This window comes from Tachysurus vachellii, chromosome 19, assembly GCF_030014155.1.
Source record: "Tachysurus vachellii isolate PV-2020 chromosome 19, HZAU_Pvac_v1, whole genome shotgun sequence".
NCBI classification, from domain to species: domain Eukaryota; kingdom Metazoa; phylum Chordata; class Actinopteri; order Siluriformes; family Bagridae; genus Tachysurus; species Tachysurus vachellii.
The window spans coordinates 21,107,967-21,132,966 of NC_083478.1; the positions used below are offsets into that span (position 1 = coordinate 21,107,967).

Consider the following 25,000-nt stretch of genomic DNA (forward strand, 5'->3'; position numbering starts at 1 on the left):
GTCTCCGGTGTCTCCAGGTAAAGACGTACGTTGTTGAATTAACTTGTTCACTTTGTATTAAAGGGACCCCAGGGGCCACCTGGTAGACCTGGACTGAGGGTAAGTGGGTGGTGATCCAGCACCACCTTTAAACTCCATTCTGTTTACTTTTATTATACAACATTATACATATTTATGTCTAAAACCTCTTGTAGCTCCTAAACGTCAGTACATGAAGGTGTTTACAGTCTCGTTCTGCAACACAGCTCGGCTAAATCAGGTCTTGCTGTTTCTTTGTGTTTAGGGGCCTCCAGGAGCTCCAGGTCCATCGGTAAGAGAACTGCTTTCCCAAACCACATGCTAGTTTTTTGATGAACTAACAGCGTAGAGTCGTCCTGATACACCTCCATGATGAAGACCTTCTAAACTGCACTTGTTTGTTGTCTTGTTCTGGGTTTACGGGACTAGTGTAGTAGTGTGTTAGTCATCACTAGTAATCAGTTCTCTTTGGATGGAGGATGTGAAGGCTAGCATGTAGCCACTGCACCTTTTAGACCTTTGGTGTGTTTGTGCTTAAGAAGTTGAGTCACAGTTTTTTCTGGAAGGAGAGAGAGTGTGTGTGTGTGTGTGTGTGTGTGTGTGTGTGTGTGTGTGTGTGTGACAGGATGTAACTGTACTGATATACTGGAATATCCAGCAATTCTGACAAATGCCCTCAGCACAACACACACACAATCACACACACACACAATCACACACACACACACCAGATATAAAGTGCATATATACAGAATGTCATGTGAGTCACCTCAGATCCCTAGCAGGACAGGTTGCAGTGATTTCTGGGAAAACTTCAGCGTGAGATGTTTAAACATCCAGAATTCTGCTGTAACTCGTACTGTATCTCAGCAGCATAATAACAAACAAACGGATAATTAAGCGAGTGGTCTGAGGATGTGAGAGCGTCTCTAACTGACATTCGTTTTAAGCGAGTGGTCTGAGGATGTGAGAGCGTCTCTAACTGACATTCGTTTTAAGCGAGTGGTCTGAGGATGTGAGAGCGTCTCTAACTGACATTCGTTTTAAGCGAGTGGTCTGAGGATGTGAGAGCGTCTCTAACTGACATTCGTTTTAAGCGAGTGGTCTGAGGATGTGAGAGCGTCTCTAACTGACATTCGTTTTAAGCGAGTGGTCTGAGGATGTGAGAGCGTCTCTAACTGACATTCGTTTTAAGCGAGTGGTCTGAGGATGTGAGAGCGTCTCTAACTGACATTCGTTTTAAGCGAGTGGTCTGAGGATGTGAGAGCGTCTCTAACTGACATTCGTTTTAAGCGAGTGGTCTGAGGATGTGAGAGCGTCTCTAACTGACATTCGTTTTAAGCGAGTGGTCTGAGGATGTGAGAGCGTCTCTAACTGACATTCGTTTTAAGCGAGTGGTCTGAGGATGTGAGAGCGTCTCTAACTGACATTCGTTTTAAGCGAGTGGTCTGAGGATGTGAGAGCGTCTCTAACTGACATTCGTTTTAAGCGAGTGGTCTGAGGATGTGAGAGCGTCTCTAACTGACATTCGTTTTAAGCGAGTGGTCTGAGGATGTGAGAGCGTCTCTAACTGACATTCGTTTTAAGCGAGTGGTCTGAGGATGTGAGAGCGTCTCTAACTGACATTCGTTTTAAGCGAGTGGTCTGAGGATGTGAGAGCGTCTCTAACTGATGTTCATGTAAAGACTTCAGCTTTAATGTGGTTCTGATCTGATCTAAGGTCAGTGTGTTTGACTGGGTTGTGATTACAGAGACGTGTGTTAGTGGGAGGAGCCAGGCTGACTGCCGCCCAATCAGCACAAGTGCATGAGGTACCGCCACCACCACTACCAACACACACACACACACACACACACACACAGGTTCGTCTACCGCAGCTGAAAGGGTTCAATTAGGCTCTCAGAAACTGTAAACTTCTTGCTCCCTCTCTCTCTCTCCTTCCCTCTTTCTCTCTCCCTCTCTCTCTCTCCCTCCCTCTCTCTCTCTCCCTCCCTCTCTCTCTCCCTCTCTCTCTCTCTCTCTCTCTCTCTCTCTCCCTCTCTCTCTCCCTCTCTCTCTCTCTCTCTCTCTCTCTTTCTTTCTCTCTCTCTCTCTCCCTCTCGCTATCTCTCCCTCTCTCTCTCTCTCTCTCTCTCTCTCTCTCTCTCTCTCTCTCTCTCTCTCTCTCTCTCTCAGAGCTACCAGAACACCGAGGCATCCGTGTCTGAGCAGAAAGCTGAGGTCCTCAGGACTCTGCACTACCTGAGCACCGTCTTCTCTGACATCAGGACCCCAGCAGGGACTCGGGAAAACCCCGCCCGCTTCTGCAAAGACCTGCTGGACTGCAGCCTCAAGATGGCCGACGGTGAGAGGCGTATATTAATGAAGGAGTCTCCAGTGTCAGTGCTTTGTAAAAGTCAGAATTATAGATAGAACTGGACGTGTTCTTCAGATCAGAGGATCATTTCAGATCATTTCGGCTTTTTGCAGTTTCTTGGTCACATGATACGCTGCACAATTGTAGACAACGGTAATAGGGGCGTGGCCAGGTGGGGTCATTGTGATCGTTATTCGTTTTTTTAATGAACGGTATTTTCTAACTCAGGAATGTTCTGGATCGACCCAAACCTCGGCTGCTCGTCTGACGCCATCCAGGTGTTCTGTAACTTCACAGCTGGAGGCCAGACCTGCCTTTACCCCCTTGCTAAAGATAAGGTACCCTCACACTCACTCACACACACACACACACGCACACACACTCGACACACTGTCATGTGTACGAGCCACGGCGTTCCTCCATGTTCCTGCAGGTGGAGATGGGGGTCAGTAAGGTCCAGATGAAGTTTCTGCACTTGCTGAGCGTTGAAGCCACTCAGTCCATCTCACTCCACTGCTACAGCGAGCCAGACACCTCCTCCACCTCAGCCTCCATCCAGACACCTGGCAACGTGCGTTTCTACGGCTGGAACGGTCAAGTGCTCGAGAGGAGCTCCATACTTTACCAACACATGCTCCAGGACCACTGTGGGGTGAGAGAGAGCAAAAAGAGAGATACGGGCAATGACAGAGAGAGTGAGACATACAGAGAGTGTTTGTGTGAGAGAGACAGAAAGAGAGAGACAGAATTGACCATTACCATGACAACAAGGATATAGTGACTTCCTCATGTGACAGATCGAAGCGTGAAAGTCAGATCTGATCTTGTGTCTGTTGCGACTGTGTGCAGGTACGTGACGGCCGCTGGCACAGCTCTAACTTCCTGCTGCACACTCAGGACCCGACGCTGCTCCCTGTCGTAGACGTGCAGGGTTTCCAGCCCCAGAGCGCAGGGCCTGAACAGCGCCACCTGGAGGTTGGAAACGTCTGCTTCCTGTGAGCCACTTCCTCCTCCTCCTCCTCCTCTAACCTGTGAAACAACTGAAGGACTCTCGTTTCAAAATGGCTGCCTGCAAAGCGGAGTCGCCACAGAGCGCTGTGCTGCCGCCACGCCATCGAGGATTCCCATGGGTCTTAAAGCCTGACCCATACAGGGAAACCAATGTGTTTAAACTAAAGAAGAAAGCGAGCTGGAATGAAGCAGCTCGCTCATGTGGAGCGTGGAGGTTTTTCCGTGTGTTGAATACGGTTCTGGAGTTAACCGAGTCACAGGCTGGGTGTCAGAACTGGTGTTGGTTCTGGGTCAAATGTTTGAAAATGTGCCAATTTTTGGATATTTTGAAGAAATAATTAAATCCAGAATCTAATAAACAGTTTAAAAATGCTCAGTTTTTTAGGTATTAAAGATCCGAATCAGGCATAAAAACAAGATCGAGTCCAGTTTCACCTGTAAAGAGCTTGTGAGACGCTGATCAAGGATCAAGTGCCGATACTCAGATGGCCAACATACCATACTATTATAAAAGAAGCACATTTCATTGTATTTACATCACAAATGTGATTTTTCTTCTCAACAAATAAAGCATGGGGTGAGTTTAGCTAAAAGTAGCTAAAGTTAGCTAACTATCTAATGTTAGATATTAGCTTTCAGGTTCCTCTTTCACCTCATACACTGCTGATCAGTCAGGATGTATTTGCCAAGTGCAACAAAACTGTTCTTAAAGGGTAAATAACTACGATGATTCCGAAACCGAGCAGAATAATCGTGATTAGCGGTTTAGCCGTTATCTTCCAGACCTGACTGTTAGCATGAACCCTGCTCAATATCACTATTAGCCTTCTGTTTGATTTGAGGAAGGCTACAAACACGGAGCATTCTCGAGTTTCACGTTCAGGAAAGTGAAGACAATCCTGTAACCCACTTCAGATTAAAAGTGTTGCTTCGCTGCAGAACTGCGAGCGTTAATGTTTAATATTGGCCAGTCAGGATTACATGTACAGTGTAGCATCAAGTGTCTTGTTTAGCAGGTCCTCCTGCCTTCACAGTTCAGTTCATTTCCTGCATTCACACACCAGCTTAGCTACATTTAGCTTAGAGCAGACGAGTCAAATTAGCCAAGTTTTTAGCCAAAAGCTAGAATCCAGACACTGTTTTTATGTTTCGTCTGTACTTAATTTTTCAGTCCATTTCTCAAAATTTGCTCTAGACCACAGTAGTGAAGTATTAAAATGTCAGGAAGCAGCATGCTGGTCGTGCACTTTTCCTTGTTTTGACAATATAAATCTTCACTTACAACCGATTTATAAAAAGCACTCAAACTTAAAGAGAAAACAGCATCTCGGTAAGTTTAGCCACAGGTTTTTTATAGATTAGGACTCAATTTATAAGACTTAAAGTCATAAATTTGTTGCTAGGCAACTAAGAAATGCAGCGGCTAAGCAGAAAGTTAGCTAATGAGGCCTTAAGGCTAAAAATTAAGCAGGCATTAATTTTTTTTCTTGGGACAAAGTGAGCACACGTTGAGTGAACGATTCAAAGACGATACATCTGACAGTGATGAATTTTCTTTCGGACGTGTTATTAACTTACATAAGGAAAACATCAAAATTACATCACAACAGCAAAAGAATTGGGTCGAAAATTCAATATTATTACATATATATATATATCTACCTTTCCAGAAATATAAAAATATAAAATCTCCAGTTAAATAAAGAAAATTTGTTTAAATAATTGTATTTAAGAATATTTAATGAGCCAATATTTTGGTAGCAGTCATGTGTGTTTGATTAGCGAGCACTAATGTGTTACGTGATTAGCAAGCAGGATATTAGCTAGCCATGTCATAGGTCACAGTAGTGACAGTTAAGACAGTGATGTTTCTGAACTTTCAGGGCATCTACGTGACATCCTGTGTATTTTATGTTATCCTGTGTTTATACGAGGCCCTCTGGCTAACTCAGATGCTAGCACCTGTTTAAACCCAGTGAGAGGTTTGTTGTTGATGAGGTGAATGAGGAGTGCATTGGGACTAACAGAGCAGGACTGAGGAAACACCGCAACACAAGTCCTTGGTTCTAAGAGTGCAATAGCTTATGGACGGAACGTTAGAGATCAACAATCGCTTTTTATACAAACTGAACCGAAGCCTAGTCAGACGGCACCTACCTCCTTCCCGCACCGCCTTCCAAGATGGCCGCTCGTGATGCCGAGGCGATTTTTACACGTACCGGCTGCGTCTAGTCCCTTAAAGAGTACTTTATTTGAAATACTGTCTTTACAATACAATATAATTTATACGATTATGTTTGATGTTGATGTGTTGTGTTTTATAGGCTTTATTTACTTTTTTCATGAAAGAAGGCTTACCCTTACAGAAAAGTCTCCCTGCATGTCATGAAGCAGTTTCATAATGAAATATATTGTACATTATTGTACAAGTACATGTGTGTGTGACGCAACCTGCTTATATGAAGGCCGTGGGACTTCTCTGTAAGGGTCCAAGATCCTTGTCTCTGGTGCTGCGTTTCACACAGCTAGTTAATCAGTCACTTTTTTTTTCCTTATGTATATTTTGACAATATTATGTTGGTTTATTTATCTTTTTTTCTTTGGTAAAATTGCTGTACTCAAGTAAATTATAATATCTTTGTCAGAGATCTGGCTAATTAAGCATTTAATCCAAATGATTATTTATATAGAGTTTGTATTTCTGTGTGTAAACACACACACACACACACACACACACACACACACACACACAGGTGGCTCACAGGTTGGTGATGTATTGTCACACTCTGGCAGCTAAAAAAAGCCAGATTCACACGTTTAACTTACTGTATATTAGGACGCATCGACGGGAACATTCACCTTGTAAAACGACACCATGTAAATGTTAGATATGTTTGATATCAAATAAACTGGTTTTAATCTCAGAGTTGTTTCTTTTTTTTAATTTGATCTAGCTGTCCATGCTAACTGATCGATCCCGAGCCTCCAACCTTCTCAAGTCAAGTCAAGTCAAGAGTCAAGAAGCTTTTATTGTCATTTCAACCATATATAGCTGTTACAGTACACAGTGAAATGAGACAACGTTTCTCCAGGATCAAGGTGCTACATAAAACAAAGACAGGGCTAAAGACTTGTAAGTAGTCTTAGCCACATAAAGTGCAACTGTGCAACCTGGTGCAAACAGTGCAGGACAAGACAAACAAGACAGACAAGACAGTGCAGGACAAAAGACAGTGCAGGACAAGACAGTGCAGGACAAGAGACAGTGCAGACACAAAGTTACAAGACAATACAAAAAGTACAAAAAATGCAGTACACAAAAGACAATAAATAGTAAACAGTAACAGAAACAGCGCCGACCGACCAGTGTTAATACTGTATGTGAATACTGAATGTTCAAACAATATTTCGTGCAGTAACATTAGAATGAACACAGTTTCTTAGCAGCAGGTCCTTGGGATAATATATAGAATTGTGCAAAAAAAACGAGCAAATGACTGAAATATTATATAGTATGTGCGAAATGGCTGAGATATTGTACAATATGTGCAAAAACGGCTGAAATGTTGGGACAGTTTGTGCAAAAACAGCAGGAAAGGTGTGCAAAACAGCATGTAAACAGTTTGCTGGATTGTAAGCAGCATGTAAACAGTATGATGTGTCAGTGTGTGTGTTTTGTGTAGGTCTGTGCAGTCCTGCCTGGGCAGTCCATACAGATGATGTGTGTGTATGTTGTGCTCAGTGCAGTACAGTTCAGTTATTGAGAAGTCTGATGGCTTGTGGGAAGAAACTGTTACACAGTCTGGTCGTGAGGGCCCGAATGCTTCGGTACCTTTTTCCAGATGGCAGGAGGGTGAAGAGTGTGTGTGAGGGGTGTGTGGGGTCATCCACAATGCTGTTGGCTTTGCGGATGCAGCGTGTGGTGTAAGTGTCTGTGATAGAGGGAAGAGAGACCCCAATGATCTTCTCCGCTGTCCTCACTATCCGCTGCAGGGTCTTGCGATCTGAGATGGTGCAGTTCCCAAACCAGACAGTGATACAGCTGCTCAGGATGCTCTCAATGGTCCCTCTGTAGAACATGGTCAGGATGGGGGGGGGGAGATGTGCCTTTCTCAGCCTTCGTAGGAAGTAGAGACGCTGCTGGGCTTTCCTGGTGATGGCGCTGGTGTTGAGTGACCAGGTGAAGTTCTCCGCTAGATGAACACCAAGAAATTTGGTGCTCTTGACGATCTCTACAGATGATCCGTCGATGTTCAGCGGAGAGTAGTCACTCTGTGCTCTCCTGAAGTCCACAACCATCTCTTTAGTTTTATCCACATTCAGAGAAAGGTTGTTGGCTCTACACCAGGCAGTTAGTTGTTGCACCTCCTCCCTGTATGCTGACTCGTCGTTCTTGCTGATGAGACCCACCACGGTCGTGTCATCGGCGAACTTGATGATATGATTCGATCTGTGCGTTGCTGCACAGTCGTGAGTCAGCAGAGTGAACAGCAGTGGACTGAGCACACAGCCTTGAGGAGCTCCAGTGTTCAGTGTGGTGGTGCTGGAGATGCTGTTCCCGATCCGGACTGACTGAGGTCTCCCAGTCAGGAAGTCCAGGATCCAGTTGCAGAGGGAGGTGTTTAGTCCCAGCAGGCTCAGCTTCCCAATCAGGTGCTGAGGGATGATTGTATTGAATGCTGAACTAAAGTCTATGAACAGCATTCGTACATAAGTGTCTTTATTGTCCAGGTGGGTGAGGGCTAAGTGGAGAGCTGTGGCAATGGCATCGTCTGTGGAGCGGTTTGGACGATACGCGAACTGTAGGGGGTCCAGTGAGGGTGGTAGCTGGGTCTTGATGTGCCTCATGACGAGCTTCTCGAAGCACTTCATAACTATGGGTGTGAGTGCAACGGGACGATAGTCATTGAGGCAGGACACTATAGACTTCTTTGGGACAGGAACGATGGTGGTAGTTTTGAGGCACGTAGGAACAACGGCGCTGCTCAGGGAAATGTTGAAGATGTCCGTAAAGACATCCACTAGCTGTTCTGCACATTCTCTGAGCACCCTGCCAGGAATGTTGTCTGGTCCGGCAGCCTTCCGTGGGTTAACTCTGCATAGAGATTTCCTCACGTCGGCCGTGGATAGACAGAGTACCTGTTCGTCGGGGGGAGGGATGGACTTCCTCAGCGTTACGTTGTTCTGTACCTCGAACCGAGCGTAGAAATCGTTCAACGCGTCTGTGAGGGAGGCGTCGCTATCACAAGCAGGTGAAGCTGTCTTGTAGTTAGTGATCGCCTGTATGCCCTGCCACATGCGCCGGGTGTCTCCGCTGTCCTGGAAGTGGCTGTGGATTGTCTGGGCGTGTGCGCGCTTTGCCTCTCTGATGGCTCGGGACAGTTTGGCCCTTGCTGTTCTTAGGGCCGCCCTGTCCCCTGTTCTGAAGACTAGGTCTCTAGTCCTCAGCAGAGCACGCACATTAGCAGTCATCCACGGCTTCTGGTTGGAGCGTGTAGTGATGGTCTTGGAGATGGTCACGTCATCAATGCACTTGCCGATGTAACTGGTCACTGATGACGCGTACTCCTCCAAGTTGACAGAGTCGCCGTTGGTTGCAGCCTCCCTGAAGATATTCCAGTCAGTGCACTCAAAGCAGTCCTGAAGAGCAGAGGTGGCTCCTGCTGGCCAGGTTTTCACCTGCTTCAGAACCGGTTTTGAGCGTCTAAGAAATAAAACAGAATTGCACCAGTTCCATTAAAGCCAGTTACCATGGATTAGCTTGATTTTAAAGAAGTTATATAGGCTCTTAGTGGATATTATTATTACTGAACATAGATAACTAGTTAACTAGTATTACTACTACTACCAATTAAAGTGCTACTAGTTACAATGAACAAATCAAAACATGAACACTAGCCAGTTATATACTTTATCAAGTGTTGAACTTAGAATGTATCTCAACAGATCTACATGAGTGAGAATTAGTCACTTTAAAAAGCTAAAATAAATGTTGGTCTATAGGGGTTGTGGTTTAGGCTCAGTGGTTAGCGCTCATGCTACCTGCCTGCATAAAAAAGCTAAAAAAAATAAAAATAAAAAAAAGACAAATTTATTTGGTTGGATGTTCAGCTTATACAAACAAGTATAATTATATTATATTATATTATATTATATTATATTATATTAGATTAGATTATATTAGATTAGATTTATTATATTATATTATATTATATTATATTAGATTAGATTAGATTATATTAGATTAGATTTATTATATTATATTATATTATATTATATTATATTAGATTAGATTAGATTAGATTTATTATATTATATTATATTATATTATATTATATTAGATTAGATTAGATTAAAATTAAATTATATTATACAAAGTTATTCAATAACATTTACGACATGTCGTAAACTGTCGCTGCGAACCGGAATACGGCAGTCGTCGTTGCACGTGTGGCGGAAGTCAACGCAGCTCTGTACGGTTTACAGTGAATAAATTGACTAGTGGTGTTTTGTTGGTTAATAAATGTTCGACACGATGGCGTTGTTACAGAACAAGCTCGACATGGACGCGGAAGAGGAGCAGAGAGGACAGAAGAGGAAAATATCTCTGTCGAGGTAAAAAAAAAAAACAAAAACGTGAGGTTTGAGTGATCACGTGTTTATCTCTGACTTTTACACGTGTTACGTCCTGTAAGACGCGATATAAATCACGTGCTGTTAAAATACTGTGACTTTAATGTTAAACACGTGGTTTAGGTTTGTAACTGTCCTCTGGTTGCTATGGTGACGTCTGACGCTTTGACTGGCCAATCAGAGACGTGCTCGTGCATGCAGCAGCCAATCCCTGAGCATTAGTGATTAATATAATACTGATGGAGGAATCTGTGATGCGTTAACTATCAAACAAACTGAAACATGTCACTGATGTGCTGCTTGTGTTGGGCTTTGACTTTACAGCTGTGACGTGTGTGAAGTCCAGGAGGCCAAATACTGCTGTCCCGGCTGTCTGAAGTGCTCCTGCAGGTCACGACCCATAACACCGTCCCAGAGAACACAACACTGATCCATCAGCATTTCTGTACAAGTTACACACAACATGATTTTTACTAACCGTTTTAATTTACCGTTAAGAAGTAGCCTTTAGTCTGATCTAAAGCACAACCAGACCAGATAAACTCATGTAGGTTAAGTGAGGATTGTGAGGATGTGAAGGATTTGTACTGAAATAAATGTCCCTGTGTGCTTGCTGTAGTCTGTCGTGTGTGAAGCAGCACAAGCTCCAGTCAGGATGCAGCGGCGTTCGGGATCGCACCGCCTTCGTCCCTCTGTCTCGCTTCGGCGACCTCCATATGCTCAGTGGTGACTTCACACCTTCACACACTTGCACCAGCTCCATGTTCATCACAACAGGATCCATATTAACATTTAGCGCATGTTAATGTTAAGACGTCGTGTTTGTTTAGATTACAGGTTTCTGGAGGAGACGGGACGCGTTGCTGAAAGACCCAACAGGGACACAATGTTACACACTCGAGCACGCCACAGTTATGGTGTAAGTGTGTGTGTGTATACGTGTGTATTTCTGTGTGTGTGTGTACGAATGTGCTTTAGTAAACACACAATAATATATGTATCTTTGTGCATGTGTTTGCATGTTTGTGTGTTTGTGTAAGTGTGTGTGCTTTATTTAGTATGTGTGCGTGCAGATGTGTGTCTGTGCAGTGCAGTCTGTTTTACTGTATCATTGTGTGTGTTAGTGTACGGGGTGTGTGTGTGTGTGTTAGTGTACGGGGTGTGTGTGTGTATGTGTTAGTGTACGGGGTGTGTGTGTGTTAGTGTACGGGGTGTGTGTGTGTATGTGTTAGTGTACGGGGTGTGTGTGTGTATGTGTTAGTGTACGGGGTGTGTGTGTGTATGTGTTAGTGTACGGGGTGTGTGTGTGTATGTGTTAGTGTACGGGGTGTGTGTGTGTATGTGTTAGTGTACGGGGTGTGTGTGTGTATGTGTTAGTGTACGGGGTGTGTGTGTGTGTGTGTTAGTGTACGGGGTGTGTGTGTGTTAGTGTACGGGGTGTGTGTGTGTTAGTGTACGGGGTGTGTGTGTGTTAGTGTACGGGGTGTGTGTGTGTTAGTGTACGGGGTGTGTGTGTGTTAGTGTACGGGGTGTGTGTGTGTTAGTGTACGGGGTGTGTGTGTGTTAGTGTACGGGGTGTGTGTGTGTTAGTGTACGGGGTGTGTGTGTGTTAGTGTACGGGGTGTGTGTGTGTTAGTGTACGGGGTGTGTGTGTGTTAGTGTACGGGGTGTGTGTGTGTTAGTGTACGGGGTGTGTGTGTGTTAGTGTACGGGGTGTGTGTGTGTGTGTTAGTGTACTGTGTGTGTGTGTGTGTTAGTGTACGGGGTGTGTGTGTGTGTTAGTGTACGGCGTGTGTGTGTGTGTGTGTGTTAGTGTACGGGGTGTGTGTGTGTTAGTGTACTGTGTGTGTGTGTGTGTGTTAGTGTACTGTGTGTGTGTGTGTGTGTTAGTGTACTGTGTGTGTGTGTGTTAGTGTACTGTGTGTGTGTGTTAGTGTACTGTGTGTGTGTGTGTTAGTGTACGGGGTGTGTGTGTGTGTGTGTTAGTGTACGGCGTGTGTGTGTGTGTGTGTGTTAGTGTACGGGGTGTGTGTGTGTGTGTTAGTGTACGGGGGGTGTGTGTGTTAGTGTACGGGGTGTGTGTGTGTGTGTGTTAGTGTACGGGGTGTGTGTGTGTGTTAGTGTACGGGGTGTGTGTGTGTTAGTGTACGGGGTGTGTGTGTGTGTATGTGTTAGTGTACGGGGTGTGTGTGTGTGTGTGTGTGTGTTAGTGTACGGGGTGTGTGTGTGTGTGTGTGTTAGTGTACGGGGTGTGTGTGTGTGTATGTGTTAGTGTACGGGGTGTGTGTGTGTGTTAGTGTACGGGGTGTGTGTGTGTGTGTGTGTGTGTGTGTGTGTGTGTGTGTGTGTGTAACATTAACAGATTCTCCCCCTGTTGTTCAGGCGATGTTGTTGTTGAGGAACGCGAAGGCAGCGAAGGTGAATCTGAAGATCTTGCCGAAGTCCTTCAGTCGGCGCAGAGAGAACACGTCCATCTACAACAAACAGTACGACGTCTCACACTCGTTTAGCTGAAAGATATGAAGCCCCGCCCACACCTGTACACATTCACCAATCAACACCAAACATTACATTCTCTCTTTTGTTTTTTAGATAAAATAAAAGATAATAATATAATATTACAAAATGCTCCTCTAACATCACAGAAATTTACAGTTAAACTATTATTATATTTATTTAATGTTGTGAAGTCTCTGAACTTGGATCTGGGTTCATGGTGGACACGAGAGGACACGAGAGGACACGAGAGGACACTCGTCTCACTCGTCTCACTCAGGACGAAGGGTTTCGTTTTATAAACCTTTGACTCGGCGAGGATGATTTTCTAGCAGCGAGATGCTGAAACGAGTGAAGCAGGTCACTGATGATGAGCCACTTTGTGTGTCCTGATTCTTCACATTGCTGCTAAATGAGCTGTTGTTTCTGTTAATAACTGACTTGAGGAGAAAGAAAAAGAAAGGAAGAGATTCAGACTGGGATCACACGGTGGCGCTCTTGTTTAGAAGCTTAAACACCTTCTGCACTCCGGATCTCGCGCTCTAACTTCTCCGCACACCGAGGAACCTCCTCAGCTGTCTGAGCGAGTCCACACCCGGATGGGAGAAGCTCCTGAATCGCTGTGTCTCAGAGCAGGAGATCTTCACAGCAGGAAACCTACAGCACCACTCTGTCTGTGGTGGGTCTAAATACCCCAGGCCTAACGTCCGTGCTAGGGTGCTGGGGCATCGGGTGCTGGAATGTTGTTAAATGTGGGAAGTTTTAAAGTTTGAGTGGAAGAGCAAAGCAACGTACACAGGAACGTTATAGAAAAAGTTAGATCATGTTACTGTGAAGACCAAACTCTGGAATTCCAGAACTTTGACAATTTGTACAACGTTAGAATACCAAAAGCGTGTTCTAGCCGTGTTCTAGCCGTGTTCTAGTCGTGTTCTAGTCGTGTTCTAGCCGTGTTCTATCAGGTTCTGGAGTGTTGAACAGTTTGAGAGTTTTTACTTACAGAGTGTTAGAATAACACGTTCTTGCTGCAGTGTTATGAAGCTCTACAACTTTAACATGAACTTTAGGAAAGCTGAGCTGTAAAATGTTAGAATTCCACAACAATGTCTGAATATTGGGAATTTTGTAACATATATTTCTGGAGCGTTTGGAGAATGTTACAGAATGTTAGAATATTACATTCTGGGGAAGTCGCAGCCTAATGGTTAGAGAGTCTGACTCCTAACCATAAGGTTGTGGGTTCGAGTCTCGGGCAATACCACGACTGAGGTGCCCTTGAGCAAGGCACCGAACCCCCCCCGACTGCTCCCCGGTCGCCGCAGCATAAATAGCTGTCCACTGCTCCGGGTGTGTGTTCACATGTATGTGTGTGTGTGTTCACTGCTGTGTGTGTGTGTTCACTGCTGTGTGTGTGTGTGTGTGTGTGTGTGTGTTCACTGCTGTGTGTGTGTGTGTGTGTGTGTGTTCACTGCTGTGTGTGTGTGTGTGTGTGTGTGTTCACTGCTGTGTGTGTGTGTGTGTGTGTGTGTTCACTGCTGTGTGTGTGTGTGTGTGTGTGTGTGTGTGTTCACTGCTGTGTGTGTGTGTGTGTGTGTTCACTGCTGTGTGTGTGTGTGTTCACTGCTGTGTGTGTGTGTGTGTGTTCACTGCTGTGTGTGTGTGTGTGTGTTCACTGCTGTGTGTTCACTGCTGTGTGTTCACTGCTGTGTGTGTTCACTGCTGTGTGTGTTCACTGCTGTGTGTGTGTGTGTGTGTGTGTGTGTGTGTGTGTTCACTGCTGTGTGTGTGTGTGTGTGTTCACTGCTGTGTGTGTGTGTGTGTTCACTGCTGTGTGTGTGTGTGTGTGTTCACTGCTGTGTGTGTTCACTGCTGTGTGTGTTCACTGCTGTGTGTGTTCACTGCTGTGTGTGTTCACTGCTGTGTGTGTTCACTGCTGTGTGTGTGTGTGTGTGTGTGTGTGTGTGTGTGTGTGTGTGTGTGTGTGTGTGTGTGTGTGTGTGTGTGTGTGTGTGTGTGTTCACTGCTGTGTGTGTGTGTGTGTTCACTGCTGTGTGTGTGTGTGTGTTCACTGCTGTGTGTGTGTGTGTGTGTTCACTGCTGTGTGTGTGTGTGTGTTCACTGCTGTGTGTGTGTGTGTGTGTGTGTGTTCACTGCTGTGTGTGTGTGTTCACTGCTGTGTGTGTGTGTTCACTGCTGTGTGTGTGTTCACTGCTGTGTGTGTGTGTGTGTGTGTGTGTGTGTTCACTGCTGTGTGTGTGTGTGTTCACTGCTGTGTGTGTGTGTGTTCACTGCTGTGTGTGTGTGTGTGTTCACTGCTGTGTGTGTGTGTGTGTTCACTGCTGTGTGTGTGTGTGTGTTCACTGCTGTGTGTGTGTGTGTGTTCACTGCTGTGTGTGTGTGTGTGTTCACTGCTGTGTGTGTGTGTGTTCACTGCTGTGTGTGTGTGTGTGTTCACTGCTGTGTGTGTGTGTGTGTGTGTTCACTGCTGTGTGTGTGTGTGTGTGTTCACTGCTGTGTGTGTGTGTGTGTGTTCACTGCTGTGTGTGTGTGTTCACTGCTGTGTGTGTGTGTTCACTGCTGTGTGTGTGTGTTCACTGCTGTGAGTGTGTGTGTTCACTGCTGTGAGTGTGTGTGTTCACTGCTGTGAGTGTGTGTGTTCACTGCTGTGTGTGTGTGTGTGTTCACTGCTGTGTGTGTGTGTGTGTGTGTGTGTGTTCACTGCTGTGTGTGTGTGTGTTCACTGCTGTGTGTGTGTGTGTGTGTTCACTGCTGTGTGTGTGTGTGTGTGTTCACTGCTGTGTGTGTGTGTGTGTGTTCACTGCTGTGTGTGTGTGTTCACTGCTGTGTGTGTGTGTTCACTGCTGTGTGTGTGCACTTTGGATGGGTTAAACGCAGAGAACTAATTCTGAGTACGGGTCACTGTACTTAGCCGTATGTCATGTCACTTTTCTGGAATTTTCCGATTTCCAGAACATTAAGTTGTGCAGTTCTTCAGTTTGAGTGTTTTTTTTGTTGCATTGTGTAGTTGTGGATTGTTGAACCTGTGGAAGCTTCTGGATTCTGTGTGACTCTGACTGGAAGTTGTTCGTCAGTGTGGCCGTAGAAATGGAAAACACTCCACACCTCATCAAACAAGTGCAGCAAAGGATAAAACACAAAGACTGCATTCATGTCTGAAAGTGTGAGTCTCGACGGTTGTGTGTGTGTGTGTGTGTGTGTGTGTGTGTGAGACGGAATGTTTTTGTTAGTGTGTGTGTTAAATAAAGTTGTTGTGGAACGCAGACAGACCCACAGATGCTCAGCAGGGAGTGATGCACAGCTGGAGACACACCAGTGATGTCACACACACACACACACACACACACACACACACACTTCAGTCTGAACTTCTTGTAGCTAATAACACTCTCACACGTACGGGGTTCAGACTTAAATGTTCCATGAAGGTATCTGGATGGGGTTATGAGCCAGCGTGAACCTGATCCACGATGCTGAGAACAATGTGGTTCTGATGACGTAACTGTCCACTAATTTGTCCTTATAGAAAGTTTTTAATCCAGTTGCTTTAAATCAGAAACGCAAGCAAACCAGCTGTCAAAGACGAGTGTCGGAGAACGTCTGGAAAGTGTTGAGCACCGAGCTGCTAAAGCGCAATCAGCTTTACCTTTAGAGAAGGTCTTCTGACCTGACCGTCCTCTCCACTCTTTCATGCCTGTTCTCTCGACTTCTGTAGACCAGACCCCTGGACTACGGTATGAATGTTTCATTGCGACTCTTGACTCGTCTTGTGTTCCTGCTCTCGCCAGCTTTGCTCTTGACTTTTGGTGCAGCTGTTCTCTCAACATCTGGTCTGACTTCCCTTTCGGTTTCTGCTAACAGATTCCGTCCTCTGGTCTTTGATCCATCCAGCTGTTGTCTGACCTCCTTCTCGTTTTCCCACATCAGGTCTAACCATTCCTGTGAATTGTATCTTGTCATCCTCTTCACTTGTCCTCTCCATTATTACATGTTTTGGTAAAACAATGCAAAACTTTCTCCTCAACCTCTGGTCCGACTTCACTTTTTATACCTCCGTCCTCTGCCCTTTGGATTCTGGTACCACCGTCCTGTTGGCCTGTAACTGGACTGTCCAGATGATCATCATGGTATCTGGTATAACTGGGCTCATATGTAGGAATGGTGGAAGCTTGTTCATGGCTGACGTTTCTGAGAAATGCTGCCAGGTTCCTCTTAAACTTTACTGTAACAACTCTTGACTTTTGGCCTCGACACCGAGGTCCTGAAGTCGAACGCCGATAAAAATCAACCCCTAGTTTACTTTTATAGCCCTGAACTCTTGCGTCTAGTTTTCAGGAACCTGGTGGTGTCATGTGGCACAAAGCCCCACAATGTGAACTTTTGAGAAACCAGGAATGAGTCAAAGGGCAGCCGTAACCACACCAGCACAGGGACACGTGCTATCGGATAACACAAACAAAGGCTTCCAAAAAAAATTTTTCAAGAAGCTCTTCTGTTCATCATTTTCCTAAGAGTCGTCCCAAAATAGCTCTGGCATGTGGAGCTCAAAACCACTTTTCCCAGATCCGGAATGTGCTAACAGTCATCACCGCTAATGTTCTCAGGTGAAGCTCCTCTTCATGCTGAGCACTAAATGATCTTTTCAGTTGTGAGAGAGAGAGAGAGAGAGAGAGACTGAGGGAGAGAGGGGGGGGTGGTGGTGGTGTAGGGTGGCTCGCAGCAGTCAGGAAGCAGTTTCACAATGTACTGAGTACATTATATAAAAAGCAGATGTGAGCTGCACAGTGGCTGCAGATGCTTTCTACACGTAATCTCTCATTATTTCTCTTTCTTGCTCTCTCTTTTTTTCGGACTTCTGCTTAAGGTTTGTTGTGTTGTGTTTCAGAGGCCTTTGGAGAATCTCTTGCTTTCTGCTTTATTTTAAAGAACCATCGCAGTGTTTAGTGTGTTGTCATGTTGGATTGTGTAGTATGGCATCTCTCACCTTTTGTGCTCAGTCCAGGTTAGGGTCTGCTAGCACACCGAGAACGAGAAAGGAAACGTGTGTCTTCACGAGACGCTAGCAAGAAAATCTTAGCAACAGAAACGGAATGTTAGCACAAACCCCTCCTTTTCTTCGAGACACTTTTTCTCTGTTGGCTCACGGGTTCTAAACGTTCACCTAGTTGGAAAACGACCAGTTTTTTTTTTTTCAGTGTCCTTTAACTTTTCAGTGAGTCGCTCTTTCTTTCTTCTGGGCAAAATTTGACTTGCATTTGGTCTGAACTGCTGTTTTGATCTGAGAAAGCGGAAGAAATGTAGGCGTGTCCTAATGTTGTCATGACAACAGGTCAAAAGTCAGACGTTCCCTGCTTGTGCGAACCCGACCACAATAACTTGCTTCGGTGCATCAGTTCTGCTAGGGCACAGAAGCAGACCTTCTAGCACACTGAGGTTAACTACATAAACATGTCGTCCAGACTTAAACCCTCACTTCCTTTATCGTTGCTTTAATAAATTGCTTTCGGTGTCCTAAGTTCATCCCAAAGGTGTTCAGTAGGGGTTGAGTCAGAGTCAGGGCTCTGTGCAGGACACTCGAGACCTTCCATTCCAACCTTCACCTCCACACCGTGTCATGATGGAGCTCGGTAGCTTTGTGCACAAGGACGTTGTCATGTTGGAACAGGGCTCGAGTTCCAGTGAAGAGGAAAAAAAAAGCCAATGATCTCTTTTCCTACAAGCCCAGGCATTTTTTATTCTCTTCGCTAAACAACGTTGACTGTTTGGTGTGCGTCTCCGTCTCCCCCACCACCACCACTACCACCACCACCACCCCTGTTCGTCGCTCGGGAGTCGAGACGGAGCTGCCTTGTGATCATGCACACACTCAGCAGGAAGATTACACATTGATAACTGAGAGACGGAGAGTTTTACAGGGACAAAGATGCCAGCAGCTTTAAATCATCTCCCTGCTCTTTATTCTCACTCCAGTCGAACATGCCGAGGAACTTGTGAGCCTGTTTCATCTCCGTGTTTTTAGGATCCGTGTCTGTCCCAACATTTATGCCGTCTAAGACTCGATATATCCAGTTCGGACTCCACTGGAGCACCTTAAAGCACCTTTACTTATCGTAATGATGTTTGGCTGAATACTTTCTTCTCTCTCTAAAGCTCAAATGCAGCAAGATCTGATTCTGATCTGCAGCTTGTTGTGTTCAGGCTGTTGTTACTGTACACCACCATGGTCACCGTTCAGTTGCATTGAGACGGTGGAGTTTATGGTGGCACTCGCACAAACTCCACCCCGATTCGTCAGACATCTGTTTTCCGAGAACAGGAATACAGCATGGCTTGTTTTCTTCTCGCCAACCTTTTGTGAGGAAGAATGAAGCCGAGTGTAACTTCAGCTCTCACTTCACTTCCCCGAACAAGTGAGCTGAAAGTAACGTGTCGTTAGCGTAGCTATCCTCAACGTTCATACCGTAACCCGCTGTAAAGGTTATCCGCTTGTCCAAAAGTGACGTAACACTGGCACTGTTATGTATGTGGGAGTTATATAACGAGATTTTTGGTGTGTCCGTGTGATTTGGAAGAGATTACGGAGCATCGCGTCCAGCACTAATACAGTGTACGATTGTCTTCTGTAGTCAGCGCGTACTTTAGCGGGATCACGACGTCCTCGTCTCTTGGACGTGCACACGAACCCACACACAAGGCCTGACTAGTGCTTTGGAAGAAGATTCTCCTTTTTTGTGTATTTGTCGGAGGAACAAGATTAGCCAGAGATCATTCCTGCTACACAGTTTATTCATTTCACCTTCACCATTCTGTCTTTTCTCAGCGTCCGTGACTAAACCTCGTTATACACACAGCAGAGAGAGAGAGAGAGAGAGAGGGAGAGAGAGAGAGAGAGAGAGAGAGAGAAACATCGTGTACAAGGACGGAGTGTTGGACCGTGGATGTTTCTAGCTCTCTCTCTCATCTTCTACCGCTTATCCGAACTACCTCGGGTCACGGGGAGCCTGTGCCTATCTCAGGCGTCATCGGGCATCAAGGCAGGATACACCCTGGATGGAGTGCCAACCCATCACAGGGCACACACACACACTCATTCACTCACACAATCACACACTACGGACAATTTTCCAGAGATGCCAATCAACCTACCATGCATGTCTTTGGACCGGGGGAGGAAACCGGAGTACCCGGAGGAAACCCCCGAGGCACGGGGAGAACATGCAAACTCCACACACACAAGGTGGAGGTGGGAATCGAACCCCCAACCCTGGAGGTGTGAGGCGAACGTGCTAACCACTAAGCCACCGTGCCCCCCTCATTTCTAGCTCTTTACAGTTATTAGATGTGTATTAATGCTTTTAAGAATCTAGCTGACTTCATGATAGCGCTTTATTTTTAGCAGTGGTGCTTGGGTTTCCATGGCAACCAAACCATAGACCCGGGTCTACAGCACGGGAGATTTTACTCGCTAGCTAACGAATTTGTTAATAATAAACGTCTTTATTAAAGATTCGTACGTTGTTATTTTTGTGGTACTGATGTCCGAGCCGTTGTTGTATCACAGGGTACGCGAACCTGTCCTCCGTCGTTCCCTCGTTCGGACCGACCGCTCCGTCGCCGTGGTGTGGTCAAGCTGTCGGTCGACATCTTCCCTTTTCCATCACAGGAACTTCACACCTCCTTCGACATTAAGTCTACACTCGCGACCTTAAAACGGTCATAAAGCACATCGGGCTCTCGCGCTCACCAACCCTAAGGCAGAAACGTGGCCCCGCCCACTATTACCCCATAATCTATAAAATACTCATTCTTTGCGGTTATTGTGTCATGTTTGCGGTTATGGGATGGAAAATTTTATGATGAACCTGATGTTTGTTGCTCTGAGTCACATATCAGACAGCTGTTTTTATTGGAGGGTTTTTTCCTGCTTGCCAGCTTCCTGTTTCAGGGATAAGTCTGTGCTAGAATAAACACTTTCACAATCCAAGCTATCTCCCTTTAAAGCACCCCCCCCCCCCCTTCATTATGGCATTACGGGTAGATTTACTAATATTTTCACGTCCCTCCGAGGAAAAACGGCTCCGGAATCTTTAATGTCTGGAAGCTTTGCTGTTATTTTCTGAAGTCTACACCCATAACATACCTAACGTTCGGCCTTTCATTTCAACCCTGCGAATATTTGAGTGATGGAGTGGCTGTGCGTCCTCACCTGGCCCTACGACGCCCGCCAGCGTCTTTCTGCCAAACCTCTTTTTTCCGTTCGAAGAGGGGGGAAAGAAACATAGTTTCCATTCGACGGCGGCTCAGAACAATGCAGTTTGAACTCGGTGAGAAGGCTCAGCTCCAACACACACTCACACACCTTTACCCTGGAGTCACAGCCAAGCCTGAACACACTCATAAATCCCAGAGGAATGCTGGAATACCTTCACACGTCCACAGGGGGAATCCCTGCCCATTCGACGTTTGATCTAAAAATCTCCAATCTGTTTCCAGAACTGTTCCTGTAGCTGCTTTTACTTTTATATTTATTCACTTGGTGCATGTTTTTAGTCTAAACACAGAGTCCCAGGTGTTAGAACCTGTTTCATCTCTGACTGCTTTGGGAGCTTGTTGTTGATCTTAAGATGTAGATGCAGGATGCAGTTAGCGTGTCCTTCAGGAGCAGGTACACTGGGTGGGCCTATGGACCTAACAGACACTTAACATGGTCACTGTTTCCACACCATGTTCCTCTAACAGCACCTGACGTCTCTTACTCTTACCCTAATACCACAGTGATCACCAAACGCTCCAGGTTTCAATCCCCAGAACATCTAGACAACGTTTTAAAGAAGGAGAGGTTACACTAGGATACGGTGTGTGGGCAAGTCAGAGGAATGCTGCAGTATCGCTCTGAACCACTCGAATTAACACGTGCCTGGGTTTTTACTGTATATAAACGATCGCTGTGGTCCCAAAGTTACCCACAATGCAATTCTACTCCCCGATAGAGGTGCAGCCGAGCGATGCGGCGGCACTTTAGTCCTGCACTCCAGCTTCGTCTCCACCTTTTTTTGTTGTGGTCCTGTTTTCGGAGCTAACAGCGAATCCTGATCGCTCATGTTCGAGTTTATTTTTTCTCCCATTACGGGCCATCGTTAAAAATATCGCTGACCTTCTGTGAGAACAGCATGCGGCACACGACCACGGGTTCTTACAGGAATAACAGAAATACATCAAATAAGAACTAAACACATCTCAAATATCTCACCAGCCGCAGAGTTCCTGCGTCTCAGCGTGGAGGTTTCATTCCTCACGGTGGTGGTGTTGTGGTTGTTTGTGTACGTTCTCCGTCCGGCCCTGACGTCACTCGAACCACAGGTTTACGTAATGGCCAAAAATCCGACCTAGTCTTCGTTTCTCAACATGACGGTGGACCAGTGAGGTTTGGCTGTAGTTCATTCATGGTAGTAGAGGAAGTAGAGTTGGCAGGAAAGTTGATCTGATGCTGAAACGGTGCACTTTATTTTTAAATGAATATTTTTTTCATTTTAAAGACATTAGACTTGGTTTTGTAAACATTATGAAAAACTAGATTTGTGGGGATTTTTACACCCGGTCACTTCACGTGTTGTCTCTGATCCGATAGCTATCTGATTTGTTAAAACTGTACTGTTTACATTAGACCACATAAACGTGTCTCGGCCAATCGGATATCGATCCGATCTTTCTACTCCCGCCCAAAATGCTAATATATTTTACCTCATTTCCGAGGTAATTGAAACAGAACACACTTTGGTGTGTGTGGTTTTCAGAATGCGATCAAAAAGAAGATGAAAAAACTGGTTACGATGGTTATGTTACAAAAAAACAGCGTTTACTGTTTGCTGCATTTTCGCTGGCAGCAGCAGCGCGTTTTAAGACCCGACGAGACGCCTGGGTGAAAGATCACCTGAGTGACGTACTTCCTGTTTGGGAGGAGTTTAGTGCTGACGTATGTGACTTGAACAACCACATTCATTTACACCTGTCCAGTTTCATCTGAAACACGTCCCAGACCACCTCCTGAAGGGGTTTGTACTGTCGGATTTATATCTGTCTCTGAAACGTTTCAGGGTGCATTTAGACCTGGTCTTTTTACCATCGGGTAGATATCAGATCACAGAACACACATGAAGTGACCAGGTGTAAAAAGTCCCTCAGATTCCGGATTTTAATTGTACGTTATTTGTTTAAGCGATCAGACGAGTCAGTGTCCCTCCTTATGTCCTTCAGAGAGAGGAAGCTGTACTGGCAGCTGAAGCTGGTCTTCCCTCAGAGCAGTGCGGAGTACACCACCAGGTACCACATGACCTCTGACCCTTTCCCACTCTGATCTGTCATCATGTCTGTACATCACCTTTACACTTTTCTAGCTGATCTGCACTACGAGTGTACTACAGTTGTTGCTTTGCTCTTTTCTTTCTCCTCAGAGTTCCAGAAGACCGAGTTCTGGAGAAGATCCTGAGCGATTACATCCACCCGACTGAATCGGATCCGGTCAAAAGGCAGAAGTAAGATCCTAAAAAATGCGACTCAACAAAGCGGCTAAAGTCACACGTTTGTTTTTGCTTTTTTAGGTTAAATTGCGATAACGCAGCGACAGGTTGATGTGGAGAACCAATGATACACAAAAAATAACACAGGAACTCATTTGCATGGAACTCATTTGCATATTCCAAGCTGATTGGCTGTTATATGTTGTGATGTATGAACGTCTGCCTGTCACGTGCAGCGATACGTTGGGTTTTTCAGCTCGGGGTTCAACATCGGGAAGGTTTTATTGTCATCTTGTGATCTCACGCTTTGCGTTTTTTAATCTCAAGCTACATTTTTAGTTCACAAAGGACATTTCTGATCCTCGTCTGTTCTCGATTTAGCTACAGCTACGAACCCCCTTCGGTTAAACCACAGAACTGGGGGGGAAAAAAAGACATTTTGGACGAAGGCAGTGCACATCTCTGTCATCACTCCTGTGCATGTGTGTTCAGTCCTCCGTGCGATTGATGATGTCCTCATAACAAAGCGATGGAAAGAGAGACAAATATAGCTCAGAGACGGGGTTAGCGCTGCTGCAGAAGCCATTAGCTCGAACAATGCGTTCCAGTCCAAACCGCAAACTTTCTATTAATGTTCTCTCTGGGTGCTCGTTACATAACGTGGAGCGAGAGAGAGCACAGCGCACATACCGTACCCTCAGCAGTGCTCCACAGCGTTCCACCTGACCACCAAGGGCTCTGGCTGGAAACGCCCGGTGATGAGAAGGGCGTCCAGGACGGACAGACGGACGGAGAGAGGGATGTAATTGAAGACAGACGGGTGAAGCCGAGGCTGACGGAGGAGAGGAGAAGTGATGAGGAAGAACATCAGTCCTGCTCGTCTTCATCTCTCACTCCATCCGTCTGTCTCCGTGGTCTCTGTTCTGTTGTTCTTCCCTCCGTTCGCTCACATGATGTAATAAGTTTACTAGTTTGTTGTTTATTATAGACACGTTCTCTTATCAGTCTCTTTCTTTTTTCCCTTGTTCTTTTTCTTCCTTTCTCTTCGTCCCTCCTCCTGGAGCGCGATGGTGATATGAAGTGACCCCAAAACTTTGCTCCGATGTAGAAAATGAGTCCCAGACCAGCACCAGATGTTAGCTCTGTGTCTCCAGGCGTTCGGTTCTTCCTATCATCACTAGGGCTGGAGCTCCATTCCCAAAGCACCAGACGTATTTTGGTGGCTGAACATTCGGTTTTTGGTTGAAATGTTCTCTTTACACCAACGCGGCGGCTGTGTTTTCCTTTGCTCTGGCACGAGAACAGTCGAGTCTCTTATTATTCTGAGCTCGCTGGTTATTTTAAGCCTCGTTCTCCACGCAGGTCCCGTCCCGTACCCTCGACCTCGGTCCGTCGTACACACGTGCTCCTAAAAGCCGTGTTCCTAAAGCTGTAATCACGCGGCTCCGGCGTCGGCTCCTGAACGATCACCGTCCGTGATCAGGCTTGTACACAATCGATGTATTTATGTCTTGATTTGTTTTTGTTTTCTTATTTTGCAGCTTGAAGACGTACGTCGTCTCTCCGCTCGATCAGATCGGCGTGTTTATGAAGGCGGAGCAAAGGAAACCAAACTCTCTGAAGTAAGTCTGTCCGGATTCATCCGGAAATTACATCTGTAATGATTTATTTCTCGCCTGCCTTCGCGCTCTGTGACGCTCCATACAAACACAAAGGAGTCTGACTGTAAACGTGACGGACAGCAGCAGCTCGTCACGTCATCGCACGTTTCAGGATACCGAGTCAGAGACACCGTCTAGATCGTCCCGGGTGTTTTTAGCTCACCGCGAGTCTAGCAGACGTCGGGGAAATAAATAGACATCGTATAAAGAAGTTCGGTTTGATCGCAGTCGTAAACTCCGCCCACTGGGCGGAGTTTACGACTGCGATCAAACCGAACTTCTTTATACGA

General features: G+C 45.7%; 2 protein-coding genes across 3 annotated transcripts in view; both read left to right on the top strand.

Annotated features, from left to right (window-relative positions):
* LOC132862069 (collagen alpha-1(XXIV) chain) overlaps nt 1-6,309 on the top strand; it is a 74,581-nt gene extending 68,272 nt beyond the window's left edge. For both annotated transcript variants that reach the window (XM_060893912.1, XM_060893911.1), the window contains exons 54-60: nt 64-99; nt 284-310; nt 1,770-1,829; nt 2,194-2,362; nt 2,603-2,712; nt 2,808-3,026; nt 3,224-6,309. In XM_060893912.1, the coding sequence (XP_060749895.1) occupies nt 64-99; nt 284-310; nt 1,770-1,829; nt 2,194-2,362; nt 2,603-2,712; nt 2,808-3,026; nt 3,224-3,373 (771 nt within the window). In that variant the 3' untranslated portion in view covers nt 3,374-6,309. The remainder of the gene's footprint in view (nt 1-63; nt 100-283; nt 311-1,769; nt 1,830-2,193; nt 2,363-2,602; nt 2,713-2,807; nt 3,027-3,223) is intronic.
* A 3,512-nt stretch (nt 6,310-9,821) lies between these two features.
* The window catches only part of znhit6 (zinc finger HIT-type containing 6), a 21,543-nt gene continuing 6,364 nt past the window's right edge, over nt 9,822-25,000 (top strand). The window contains exons 1-8 of the mRNA XM_060894310.1: nt 9,822-10,000; nt 10,343-10,408; nt 10,638-10,744; nt 10,849-10,937; nt 12,401-12,504; nt 22,787-22,852; nt 22,984-23,064; nt 24,591-24,671. Coding sequence (XP_060750293.1) covers nt 9,909-10,000; nt 10,343-10,408; nt 10,638-10,744; nt 10,849-10,937; nt 12,401-12,504; nt 22,787-22,852; nt 22,984-23,064; nt 24,591-24,671 — 686 coding nt within the window. The 5' untranslated portion in view covers nt 9,822-9,908. The remainder of the gene's footprint in view (nt 10,001-10,342; nt 10,409-10,637; nt 10,745-10,848; nt 10,938-12,400; nt 12,505-22,786; nt 22,853-22,983; nt 23,065-24,590; nt 24,672-25,000) is intronic.